Here is a 13,059-nt window from a genome sequence, read left to right on the forward strand (position 1 = left end):
ATATCCGCACCTAACCAACTATGTTGTGCGATATAGCCGGTTAGCAGCTAGCTGCTAACAAGGATATTCAGCAGGAAATAACCGATTATCTCCCGTTGAATATCTGTGGTTAGGCACTTAAACCCTATTTAACAGCCTGGAGCTATTCCTGGCCTGTTAAATAGTTTTGAATATGGGGGGGAGGGGGGGACAATCTCTAACCAATAGAGGAGCTCTCTAGGAAGCTCCCTTCCACAGTCTCTAACCAATGGAGGAATTCCATTAGCAGCTCCTTTCCAGTCTCTATCCAATGGAAGAGCTCTCCCAGCAACTCTCTTCCATGTTCTCTAACCAGTGGAAGAGCTCTCTCTGCAACTCTCCTCTGCGCCCTCTAAGCTGCAGTAGAGTTCTCCTAATGATTCCTGGTGTCTTGGCCTAGCACCTGGACCAGCCTTCTCCTTATCCTGGCCACGGGCGATTTATCAGCTGCATTAATGTCTTTCTGTGGTTTCTAACCAATAGGACAGTCCTCGTTGTCCTAGTCTTCTATAGCCAGGGATGCTGCATGAGGAAAGGACCTTTATAGTTCCAGAAGCTTCTATCTCAAAAAAATATTCACCAGGCTAACAAAAAGAGGTATAACTTCTACTGTATTCAGTGCATATTTTCTAGCAAAAAAGATGCCGGTACTCAAATGCCAGGTCACCTTTCAGGGGTGGGGTGATCACTGAGGGACCCACCCCACAATAGCCAGGGCCCCTGCAACCAGTCATAGAATCTATGACAAGGCAGAATTGATGTGTAGAGCCTGAGCTCTTTCATTAAAACTTGGGGACCATGGGTCAATTTTAGCAGACAATGGAAAAGGTGCCGGTACTCAGTACCCCCAAGTACCCCCTCAAAAAAAGCCCTGACTCTATTACTTTGCTTATTTTCTCAAAACTGTTGAACAACTATTGATACCTGAAAACAGCCTGCAAGACCACAAATGTTTCACTTTTGATTGTGCCACCTCCCTCAGAACTACATGAGACAGTGATTATAGTAATACGAGCTTCCCACTGGCCTCAACTGAATTAAATTCCTATAAAAGACCTTTGACAGTTTTAATGTAAACTGGAGTCATATTCCTGTCCAAGGATTCCTGAAGCAGGAAGTTCTATGGAGATTGTAGGGCCAGATCTAGTGAAGATGGCCTCAGCCTGAGCGGTTAAACAGGATATTCGGAAGGGGAGAATCACTTACATACTCTTTTCTAATGCACTCTTCCTCTCTTCTTCACTGTCTGCAGCAGGGTAGGTTTGTTTGGGAGCATCTTCTGGCAGAAAAGGAACCGGGGGCTGGGATATATGTGGGTCCTAAACCAAAGCAGAAAGAATCAGCTCATTAGAATGGAGAAGTTAAAGCAGAATATTCAAACTCCATCTTCCTATATGAGAAAGGGTAACATTACAGATGCTGATACATAGCGCATTTAAGTCTATCCAGTCCACAAAATGGCCCACCACATAACAGGGCTAGAGCTTACATCACACACACACACACACACACACACACACACACACACTGCCCTCCCACACAAAACACACACATACACTGCCCCCTACATACACACAAATACACACTGCCCCCCCCCACACACACAGCCTCCCACACAAACACTGCCCCCCACACACATACACTTCCCTCCCCACACATAACACACATTGCCCCCCCTCCCCACACACACACATAACACACACCACCGCACCACAGAACAGTAATGGTTTCTAACATTTCCATGTCTTAAAAAGTTCTGATTTTACCCTGTTACACAGATGAAGATACTCAGGCATTCCATGGGATAAAACTAGGACTAGATTAGCTAGTCTCATGCCATGATAGATATGGCTACCAGCCATACAAATTTCTTTCCATGTTTCAAGAGCATGCATCATCCAGGCTGCACAGCTCTCATTGCAAAAAAAAAAGAAAGCTGCCATTACTGCAGCAGTTTTTCCTTTCAAAACTCTAATTACTTCTTGTTTGTTGATGGATGTCACTGCCCTATGCATTATTAATGTAGCCTGAAGATGCTTGGCAGGCAGATTCCAGTCCCTGGGCTCTTAAACAGAGCCTGGACCTCTCTTGCTTTTATTGATGAATGGAGAGGCCTGAACACCCCCCCCCCCCCTCCTCAGCTTTGCTGAAATCCAGGATGGTGAACGTGACTAAACAGAAGGACCCAGGAAACGTCTGTAAGAGCTATCTCCTTGAGAATTAAACAAAACAAAAAAAATAAAAATAAAGAAAACCTGATAGAAAAGTAGAACTTGAATGAATTTTGTCTGTTCTGTCTGTGGACTTAATAATTCAAACTTCTTTCACTGTGTGAACAACACCAGAGTTGTGTGTACCTATGCTGTGACTTCTCAACGATGTGTTCTACATTAATTATCTAAAAAAAAAAAATAAAGAAGAAGAAAGAAAAATAGCAACAAACTGAAGTGATTTAACACTTTTTGTTTCCAGAAGAAGGAAACAGGACCAACAAGTTTAGAATGTGCTCTTTTGTTCTCTCCTAATAAGAGAAAGTCCAGTTCCAGGCATTTGATGCCATCGCTCCATTAGTGACCCAAGGAATAATCTATGTGACACTATCATGTCATTTGAGCATTTGCAACAATGATCAAAGGCAGAATAAAGTTTAAAAAACCAGCCCTGTGGATCCAACACAGGAATATATATGGGGGTAAGATGTGGCCTTTTTTTCACTAAACCAACCCTCCCTCCCCCCATCTTATTTGAATTTTGGAGAGGCTTCGAGAGGATTTGCCAGGTAACAGCTGATTTGCCAGGACCATGACCACAGCTCACGGGGTGACACATTATGGGCACATGTGCTGGTGTGTGCCATGGACTGTTGTAAGGTTTTGTGCAGCCCCAGAGTACTGGGTGTCTTCAAAGATACAGCACTGGAAACAGAGGCAAAGCTCAAATATCATATCATAAAAAAAATAATTCTTGCTTTATATTCCTGACATGACAGGAGAAAAAACAAATGCAACCTATTTTCAGTTGAGAAAGATCTTGAATTGAGAGCTATAAAGTAAATCTAAAAAAAGATGTCCTTTATTTTCTTATAATATTATAAAGTGGGGACCTTGCATTGTGATAGAGTCTCACTCATTCTTACCACAACTGCCCTCACACTGCAATGAAGTTTCATTTATTCCTCACATCACTGACCTCATACACTCTTGATGGCATCTCGCTCATTTTTCCCCACAACTGACTTCACACTCTGCGATGCAGTCTCACTCATTCTTCTCATCACTGACCTCATATAGTCTCAATTCATTCCTCCTACTACTACTATTTAGCATTTCTATAGCGCTACAAGGCGTACGCAGCGCTGCACAAACATAGAAGAAAGACATTCCTCCCCCACAGATGACCTCACACTCACTCATTGCTCCCATCACTGACCTCACAAACTGCGATGCAGTCTCACTCATTCCTCCTCTACAACTGACCTCACAAACTGTGATGGAATTTCACTCATCCTCTCAACACTGACCTCACACACTGCAACAAAGTCTCAAAGAAAAGAAGAGCGACCAAAATGATAAAGGTGATGGAACTCCTCTAATATTTTATTTATTTTTGTTACATTTGTACCCCGCGCTTTCCCATTCATGGCAGGCTCAATGCGGCTTACATATTGTATACAGGTACTTATTTGTACCTGGGGCAATGGAGGAAAGGCTAAAGAGGTTAGGGCTCTTCAGCTTGGAAAATAGATGGCTGAGGGGAGACATGACTGAAGCCTTCAAAATCCTGAGTGGTGTAGAACAAGTAGAAGTGAATCAATTTTTTTACTCTTTTAAAAAGTACAAAGACTAGGGAACACTCAGAGGCGTATTTTCATTTACTATGTTACTATGTTACTTAGACTTACAAAGTTCCACAGTAGCCTATGGATCTTCGTAAGTCTCAGTGCTTTGAAAATGAGCCCTTCAATGAAGTTACATGGAAATACTTTTAAAACAAATAAAAGGAAATATTTTGTTCACTCAACGAATCGTTAAGCTCTGGAACTCATTGATGGAAGATGTGGTAACAGCAGTTAGCGTATCTGGGTTTAAAAAAGGTTTGGACAAGAAGGAAAAGTCCACAGTCTGCTAATAAGACAAACATGGGGAAGCCACTGCTTGTCCTGGTATTGGTAGCATGGAATGTTGTTACTATTTGGGTTTCTGCCAGGTACTTGTGACCTGGATTGGCCACTGTTGGAACTAGGATACTGGGCTAGATGGAACTTTGATCAGACCCAGTTTGGCTGTTCTTATGTTCTTATCACTGACTTCACACACTACAATGGAGTCTCACTCATTTCTTTCAGAACTGTGAAAGGAATGAGTGGAGGAGTGGCCTAGTGGTTAGAGTGGTGGACTTTGGTCCTGGGGAACTGGGTTCAATTCCCACTACAGGCACAGGCAGCTCCTTGTGACTCTAGGCAAGTCACTGAACCCTCCATTGCCCCAGGTACAAATAAGTACCTAAGCCGCATTGAGCCTGCCATGAGTGGGAAAATGTGGGGGTACAAATTAAAAAAAAAAAGCTAACATCAGCTCCCTATCCCTGTGCAAGTAGAAGTGTTGGACACCTGGAACTGACTTCTAGCAGAGGAAAAGGAGCTGAATCCACTGCATGATTCACAAATGCCTGGGGTAAACTCAATGGGAAACAGCAAAGTAGAGGCTGACAAATGTGCAAACCATAGGGAGATAATATCAAAAACCAGTTTATTCAGAATAAACTGGTTTTTGATATTATCTCCCTATTGGTTTGCGCATTTGTCAGCCTCTACTTTTGCTGTTTGCTTTGACTTTCCGTGGAGGGCTCCTCCTGTCTTCTTGGATAACTCAATGGGACCTTACTGGTAGGGAAAGGAAAGAAAATGAAAAACAGGAGAGGTATGCATAAGCACAATCGGAAGGTATTATCCAGCAGAATAAGTGGACTGAGCAGTCTTTCTCAAGTGACATCTTCTGTGTTTCCAGTCAAGTCCCTGCATCGAATGCAGTATATTTTCTCTGTGTATAAATTAGCACCTGAGACCTGCCAGATCTTCAGCACTATTAATTCCCTGTGTTCTCAGCTGTGGGACTGTGAGTCACATGGAAATTACCAACCTGATGTATTTTAAGTGTTTCTTTTGCACCCTGAAACTTGTTAATGAGAAAAATGCTGCGCAACAGCTACATCTGCAAGAGGTGAGGACAAAAGTGTTTGTTACTGAATACTGTATCACAGAGCTGAAAATCCATCGAGATAAAACATTCTTCAGGAGAGAAACTATGATATTGGTGGTGTGATATTGATTTTAATGATAGCTAAATGCTCCAAAACTGAAATGCTCCCTTATTATAGGCAGTCTGGATTGCAATAGTGCAAGCTTCCCCCACACCACAGAACAGAAACAGCAGGGGCAGCGGCAGTGGAAAGTTACCTCACACACACACTGCCCCATTGCAGAACATAGGCGCAGCATGGACAAGGAAGTAAATATTTAAAAAATGTATAAAATAAGGTGAAACACCTAGAATGAAACAGAAGACAATGGAAGGCAAAAAGGTTAGTGTGGAGGCAGAATAAACAGAAAATTAAAAAACGTAAAGGAAAATAAACAGGTTGAGGTCGGGGGGGGGGGGACACAGCTTGAAAAGAAGCCTCTGGGCAGTACTGGGTCTCAGTCCTTCCAGTGAAGATGGGGAAAATTCCAAGCAAAAGCAGCAGTAGCAGTCACACAAATGGAGTGGAGGAGTGGCCTAGTGGTTAGAGCTCTGGTCTTGCAATCCAGAGGTGGCCAATTCAAATCCTGCTGCTGCTCTTTGTGATCTTGGGCAAGTCACTTAACCCTCCATTGCCTCAGGTACAAACTTAGATTGTGAGCCTTCCTGGGACAGAGAAATAGCCAGAGTACCTGAATGTAACTCACCTTGAGCTACTAATGAAAAAGGTGTGAGCAAAATCCAAATAAATAGCATTACAAGCAGCCAGCTCCTATCTCTGCAATCTCTTCTTTCCCCTCACACATCCTTGGTGCTTGTCTCAAGCTTTTATAATTCAGATACTGTCCTTGTCTCCACTACCTCCACTGAGAGGTAGTTCCACACATTCACCACCTTCTTAAAATAAATGTCTTAGATTGCTCCTGTTTACACGGAAGCCAACTTTTCAAATGATCTGGAGTGCTAAACCCAATGTAAATTACTTCTCCTTGGACACAGTCAAAGAGATTCCTCAATTGGGGAGTGCTCAAGCTCCTATGTCAGTATCCCCTTTCAACTTCATCCTATGGCACTTCATTCCAGAGTCTACTTTCCTATCTCCCTAACTCATCTCTCCTGTATCTTATGTTCCATGTTTGCATATACTTGTACTTTGTTTTCATCTCTTTTTTACTTCCACCCTTTCTCCCAGCTATAATGTCATCTTCCCTCCCAATCCCTGTTCACTGGGACATCGACCAGTCCAGCACTCGTTTTCAGCAACTTCGGATATGCCAGCTTTCACAGGTACCGGCTTGCTACAACTGTTTCCTCTTCAAACTTTTCTATGACACCTCTGAACATGGGCTGCATAAATGTTTTGCTATCTCAGGAACAAACAACACCTGGTTCAAGACTTATTATTACTCTTAAACTTGATATTCTTTGCCTTAATTGAAACCTGGCATACTGACTCTGATTTCTCTTACCTCAAACAGTCAACCCCTCCAGCATACTCTTATGTTAATCGTGGTGGTAAATAGGAGCCCTCCAAACTGCCCCCAAAATCCACTGTACCCACATGTAGTGCCCCCTTCAGCCATAAGGGCTATGGTAATGGGTAGAGTTGTGGACAGTGGGTTTGCTGGGGCTTTGGGGGGCTCATCACCCAAGGGAAGGGAGCTATGGACTTGGGAGGTTATTTACTTTTTTTTAATTGTTACAAGTGCCCCCTAGGGTGCCCGGTTGGTGTCCTGGCATGTAAGGGGGACCACCGTTATCGCTGAAAAACGAAACTGCCAGCTCAAATCCGCACAAATCCGATGCATTTGCCCGGCACAAACCGTATTATTGAAAAAAAAGATGGACGCCCATTTTTTTTGAAAATATGGTCTGTCCCGCCCCTTCACGTACCCGTTCTCGGAGATAGACCCCATGGAGATGGGTGTTCGCGTTCGATTATGCCCCTCCATGTCAGAGGCGTATCTGCGTGGGGCCACAGGGGCCTGGGCCCCAGCAGATTTCGCCCTGGCCCCCCTACCACCGTCAACCCTCCCCTCCGTCGCTTACTTTTGCTGGCAGGGGACCCCAACCCCCGCCAGCCGAGATCCGCTTCCTCCTCCGAGTCCTACCTTTAAAATATTTCTTTAGCTGGCGGGGGACTCCAACCCCCGCCAGCCGACCCGAGATCTTCTTTAACTTTCTTCTATCTTCATCCTCCGCGTGGCCGGCGACGTGTTGCTGCTGTTGTGCAAAGCTGAAATCCAGTTTCAGAGTCTGACGTCGCAGCACGTTACGACGTCAGTCAGACTCCGAAACTGGATTTCAGCTTTGCACAACAGCAGCAGCACGTCGCCGCCACGCGGAGGACGAAGATAGAAGAAGTTAAAGAAGATCTCAGGTCGGCTGGCGGGGGTTGGAGTCCCCGCCAGCTGAAGAAATATTTTTAAAGGTAGGACTCGGAGGGAGGAAGCGGATCTCGCTGGCTGGGGGGTGGGGTCCCCCGCCAGCAAAGTAAGCGACGGCGGGGGAGGAGGGTTAGCAGCGGGAAGGGAGGGGGGTGTCCGGCAATGGCGGGGAGGGGTGGGCGGCGGGGGGGGGGCTAAAATTGTGCCCCTCCCTCTGGCTCTGGCCCCCCCTACCGCCGGAGTCCAGATATGCCCCTGCTCCACATATGTGTGTGGTGTGGTAATTGACTTCTATAGAGTATATATGTATGTTTGTGTGTGTAATTACACAGACACACAGTCACACACACCTATTCTAGAAGTAAGTCACACACCACATACATTCTACAGCTTAGTTATATACATTCTAGAATTCATTACAAACTTACACTGACACTGTAGAACTCATTATATACATACACATTCACATACACCATTCTAGAACTCAATTACACACACAATGTGGTCTAGAAATCAATGATACATGCACTCAATAACACAATTACACATATACACATTCTAGAACTCAGTTCTGACATACATTCAGTTCAGGGATTGTGTGCAGGCGTGAGCAAGTCTTCCAGGTTATAGTGAGAATCTGTGGTGTATATAAGCTGCGTAATTATACACACACACACACACATTCTAGAATTCAATTACACACTTACACAGGTTAGTGACAGTGGGTAGGCACTGGAGAGGGTTTTCATTGAAACACACATTCTAGAACATATTTATATGCATACACATTCTAGAATTTCAAATACACTCATCTGAACTACATTTCATATTGCATAGCTCAAAAGGGGGGCCGACTATGGAAGGGGCATGGGTTGGTCAGGGTCATTGCCAGAAATTAGGTGCCCATGTTATAGAATATTTGTATTTGTGCACCTAACTGCCATCGTTGGCACAAGCAGGTATAAGTGCTCGTTTCCAAACTTAGGCAGAAATGCACGCAAAGCTAGTATTCTGTAAAGTTTGCTCCGCCCACAGAGCACTCTTTGCAGAATACTATCTTAGCACGATCATAACGGAACTTACCTTTGGGTGCCATCTACTAAATTTGGCCCCTTCTGTCCTCCCATATCCTTCTCCCTTGGAAAGTGACAACTATCATTTGAATAGCCTACAGTCAAAGCAAGAAAGAGGCTTTCTTTGTTGTAAAAGATGTCCCAGTAAAGGTTCTTTTCTTCCAAGAAACTCAGTGATGTGTTCTTATGCAGATTGAATGGCTTTGGGTTTCAGTTTTATAGTGATGGTGTATGATGTGATGTCCACACACCAACAGTAGAGGTTCCAAACAACAAGGAATATTAATGAATTATACCAAAATTAATAGTATTGAACACAACTAATGAAAGACCCAAACAATCGCCATGTTTCGGGTCAATATTAAAGAAAACACTGCAGCAAAGACAAACCTAAAGTGCATGAGATTCATTTAATATTTTTATTAGACACTTATAAGTACATAAGTAATGCCATACTGAGAAAAGACCAAAGGTCCATCGAGCCCAGCATCCTGTCCCCGACAGCGGCCAATCCAGGTCAAGGGCACCTGGCAAGCTACCCAAACGTACAAACATTTTATACAAGTTATTCCCCGAAATTGTGGATTTTTTCCCAAGTCCATTTAGTAGTGGTCTATGGACTTGTCCTTTAGGAAACCATCCAACCCCTTTTTAAACTCTGCCAAGCTAACTGCCTTCACTACGTTCTCCAGCAACGATGGGAAAATTAGGTTCTTACCTTGGTAATTTTCTTTCCTTTAGTCATAGCAGATGAACCATTACGAGTGGGTTGTGTCCATCAACCAGCAGGGGGAAATAGCACTGAAAACCATAGTGCCTCATGGCCAGCTAGCTCCTTCTGCCTCTTCAGTATTTGAAGCTTCCAAAGCAGTGTTACCACCGTAAGCATAATAACATGAACTTTCCTCACAGCGGATGAACCACCCCCAAAATGGAGCTATAATCCAAAGGAGGGAATGAACTCATCCTCCTGTAACTGAACAGAAATCCTGAAGACTGTTTTCCAACTTCTGCCCAATGAGGGAAACAATCTACAGGAAAAAACTGAACATCAAAGTAACATGAATCACATCATGAACCACTGAGGACGGGCTCATGGATTCATCTGCTAGACTACAGGAAAGAAAAATTACCCAAGGTAAGAACCTAATTTTCCCTTCCTGTCATCAAGCAGATGAATCCATTACGAGTGGGATGTTTCAAACAATCCCTAATAGGGTGGAACAAGCCACACACACGTGGGCAGCACTGTGCTCCAAAATGCACATCTCTCCTGGCAGCCACATCCAGCCTGTAATGTCGGGGCAAAAGAGAGGCTTCAACAGCCAAGTAGCTGCACTACATATCTCCTTGAATGAGAGAGTGCTCCAGTTTCAGCCCAAGAAGAGGAAATCGCTCTTGTGGAATGTGCCTTAAAGGCTTCAGGCGGAGGCCGGCCAGATAGCAGATATGCTGAAAAGATAGCTTCTTTGAGCCACTGGGCTATAGTGGCCTTAGACGCTGGAGACCCTCTGCGCGGACCTGACAAAAGAACAAAAAGATGGTCAGAGGTCCTGAAGGCATTTGACATGTGCCGATATTGCAACAGAGCCCTTCGCACATCCAGAAGGTGCAACTGCCCATAGGCTTCTGGAAACTCCTCTTTAGAAAAGGAGGGCAGGAAAATAGGCTGGTTTAGGTGAAACGCTGAAACCACCTTAGGCATGAAGGATGGCACCGTACGTACCATTACTCCGGACTCTGAGAATTGCAGAAATGGGTCTCGACAGGACAGCGCCTGGAGCTCAGATACCCGTCTCGCCGATGTCACAGCCACCAAAAAGACCGTCTTTAAGGTCACATCCTTCTCCGAAGCTCGCCTAAGCAGCTCGAAGGGGCGAACACTGAAGGGCCTTTAAAAACTAACCCCAGGTTCCAGGCAGGACACGGGGCCCGCACGGGAGGATGGAGCCGAAGCACCCTTCTAAGAACTGTGTCACATCCGTGCAAGCAGCCAGAGAGAGGCCAGTGACCTTCCCTCGAAAACATGCTAAGGCTGCCACTTGAACGCGCAGGGAATTATAGGCCAAGCCTTTTTGTAAACCATCCTGCAAAAAGTCAAGTATCAGCGAGACAGAAGCCCGCATAGGTGTGATCGCTTTAGAAGCACACCAAGCCTCAAATTGGCGCCAAATCCTGGCATAAGCCACAGAAGTGGAACGCTTGCGGGACTGTAGGAGAGGTGGAAATGACTTTACTGGACTATCCCTTGTCTCTCAATTGCGCCCTCTCAATAGCCATGCCGTAAGACCAAAGCAGCAGGCATCCTCCATGGTCACCGGGCCCTGTGACAACAGGTCGGTACCAGAGGTAACGGCAGGGGATCCTCTACGAGCATCCGCCGGAGGTCCTCATACCACGGCCTCCTGGGCCAGTCCAGGGCAATGAGAACCCCTCTCCTTGGAGGAGCCGAATCCGCAGGAGTACTCGCCCTATCAAGGGCCACAGAGGGAACACATACAGGAGGCCCTGAGGCCAGGGTTGAGCCAAGGCATCCAACCCTGCCGAGCGAGGATCTCTCTGTCTGCTGTAGAAGCACGGACTTTGGCGCCATAAGATCCATTACGGGCTTTCCCCATATGGCACATATCTGCAGGAATACTTCTTCTGCAAGTTCCCACTCCACTGGGTCGATTTGATTCCTGCTCAGATAATCGGCTTGCATGTTGCTCTGACCTGCAATATGCTGCTGACAGAAACTGTAGATGCAGCTCGGCCCAATGGCAATCTGTTCGGCCTGCGCGGCCGCGCTCTGCACTGAGTGCCGCTTTGTCGGTTTGTAGGCCACTGTTGTCATGTTGTCCGACATCACTCTGACAGCCAATCCTTCCAGGGTCACTTGAAGGCCAGAAGCGCCTGAAACACCGCTTTCAACTCTAGGTGATTGATGGACCACTCCGACTCGTCGGGTGTCCAAAGACCCTGGGCATGCTTCCCCTTGCAATGTGCGCCCCAGCCCTTCAGGCTGGCATCTGTCACCACTAGGCACCAATCGGGGAGCGCCAGCGCATTCCTCGCCGCAGCATGCTGTCTGAGAGCCACCACTCCATTTTGAGTCGGGCCGCAGGGAGCCAAGAGTCTGCATTGATAATCCTGAGATACTGGAGACCATCGTTGAAGCAGGGAATACTGCAGAGGTCTCAGGTGCGCTCTCGCCCAGGGCACCAAATCCAAGATGGCCGTCATCGATTCCAACAGCTGGATAATGTCCCAAGCTCGCGGGCGGGCATCCTCAGAGCAGACGGACCTGATTCTGAAGCTTGCACCGCCTTTGCTCGGTAGGAATACATATCCCGAGTCTGTTCGAACCGTGCCCCCAAATAGTCTAGAGATTGCGAGGGGGTCAGGTGACTTTTGGCTATATTGACGACCCCCCAGAGATTGCAGTACTGAGACCACTCTGGCTGTAGCTTGATGGCTCTCTGTTGCGGAGTCTGCTCTGATGAGCCAGTCGTCTAGGTACGGGTGAACCCGGATACCTTCTCGCCTGTGAAAGCAGCTACTACCACCATTACCTTGGAAAAGGTTCGGGGAGCTGTGGCGAGGCCAAAGGCAAGGCCCGAAACTGGAAATGTTTTCCCATCACCGCAAACCGCAGAAACCTCTGGTGCGGGGGCCAAATTGGAATGTGCAAGTAAGCTTCTTTCAGGTCCAGAGACGTGAGAAACTCTCCTGGCTGTACCACCGCTATGACGGAGCGCAGGGTTTCCATGTGAAAATGCCACACGTTCAGAAACTTGTTGACTTCTTTTAAGTCTAGGATAGGCCAAAAAGACCCTCCTTTTCGCGGCACCACGAAGTAGAGGGAGTAACGGCCAGAGCCGCATTCGGCAGGAGGCACGGGGGAAACCGCCCCTATGTGAATCAAGCCTTGCAAGGTCTCCTCTACCGCCGCCCGTTTGGTGGCAGAACCGCATCGGGACTCCACAAACACATCTCTTATCGGGGCATTGAATTCTATTCTGTAGCCTTCTCTGCTCAGGTCCAAGACCCACTGATCTGAGGTAATCTTGGCCCATTCCTCGAGAAAGAGATAAAGTCGTCCTCCTATCACAGGAATCGAGGAGGGGCCGGCGCACCATCATTGAGAGGGTCGCCCTTGAACTCCAGGTCTTGAGCCTGCTGCTGCGGAACGTTTGTCCGAGTGAAAGGAATTCCTCTGCTGAAAACGGGCACACGAAGTGAACCCAGCAGAACGCCCCGGGCGGTACCTTCTAGCTTCACGGAAGCGAGGTCTGTAAGAGGAGGGAACCACCTGACTCTTGGAAGAAGGCAGCGGTCTATCCTCGGTAAGCGCTGGGGTTT

At 46.5% G+C, this 13,059-nt stretch overlaps 1 protein-coding gene across 5 annotated transcripts in view; it reads right to left on the reverse strand.

Moving 5' to 3' along the window:
• Nucleotides 1-13,059, reverse strand: part of ARHGEF25 (Rho guanine nucleotide exchange factor 25) — a 317,210-nt gene that overhangs the window by 53,658 nt on the left and 250,493 nt on the right. For all 5 annotated transcript variants that reach the window (XM_030196600.1, XM_030196599.1, XM_030196597.1 and 2 more), the window contains one exon: nucleotides 1,225-1,337. In XM_030196600.1, the coding sequence (XP_030052460.1) occupies nucleotides 1,225-1,337 (113 nt within the window). The remainder of the gene's footprint in view (nucleotides 1-1,224; nucleotides 1,338-13,059) is intronic.

The sequence above is a fragment of the Microcaecilia unicolor genome, chromosome 3 (assembly GCF_901765095.1).
Source record: "Microcaecilia unicolor chromosome 3, aMicUni1.1, whole genome shotgun sequence".
NCBI classification, from domain to species: domain Eukaryota; kingdom Metazoa; phylum Chordata; class Amphibia; order Gymnophiona; family Siphonopidae; genus Microcaecilia; species Microcaecilia unicolor.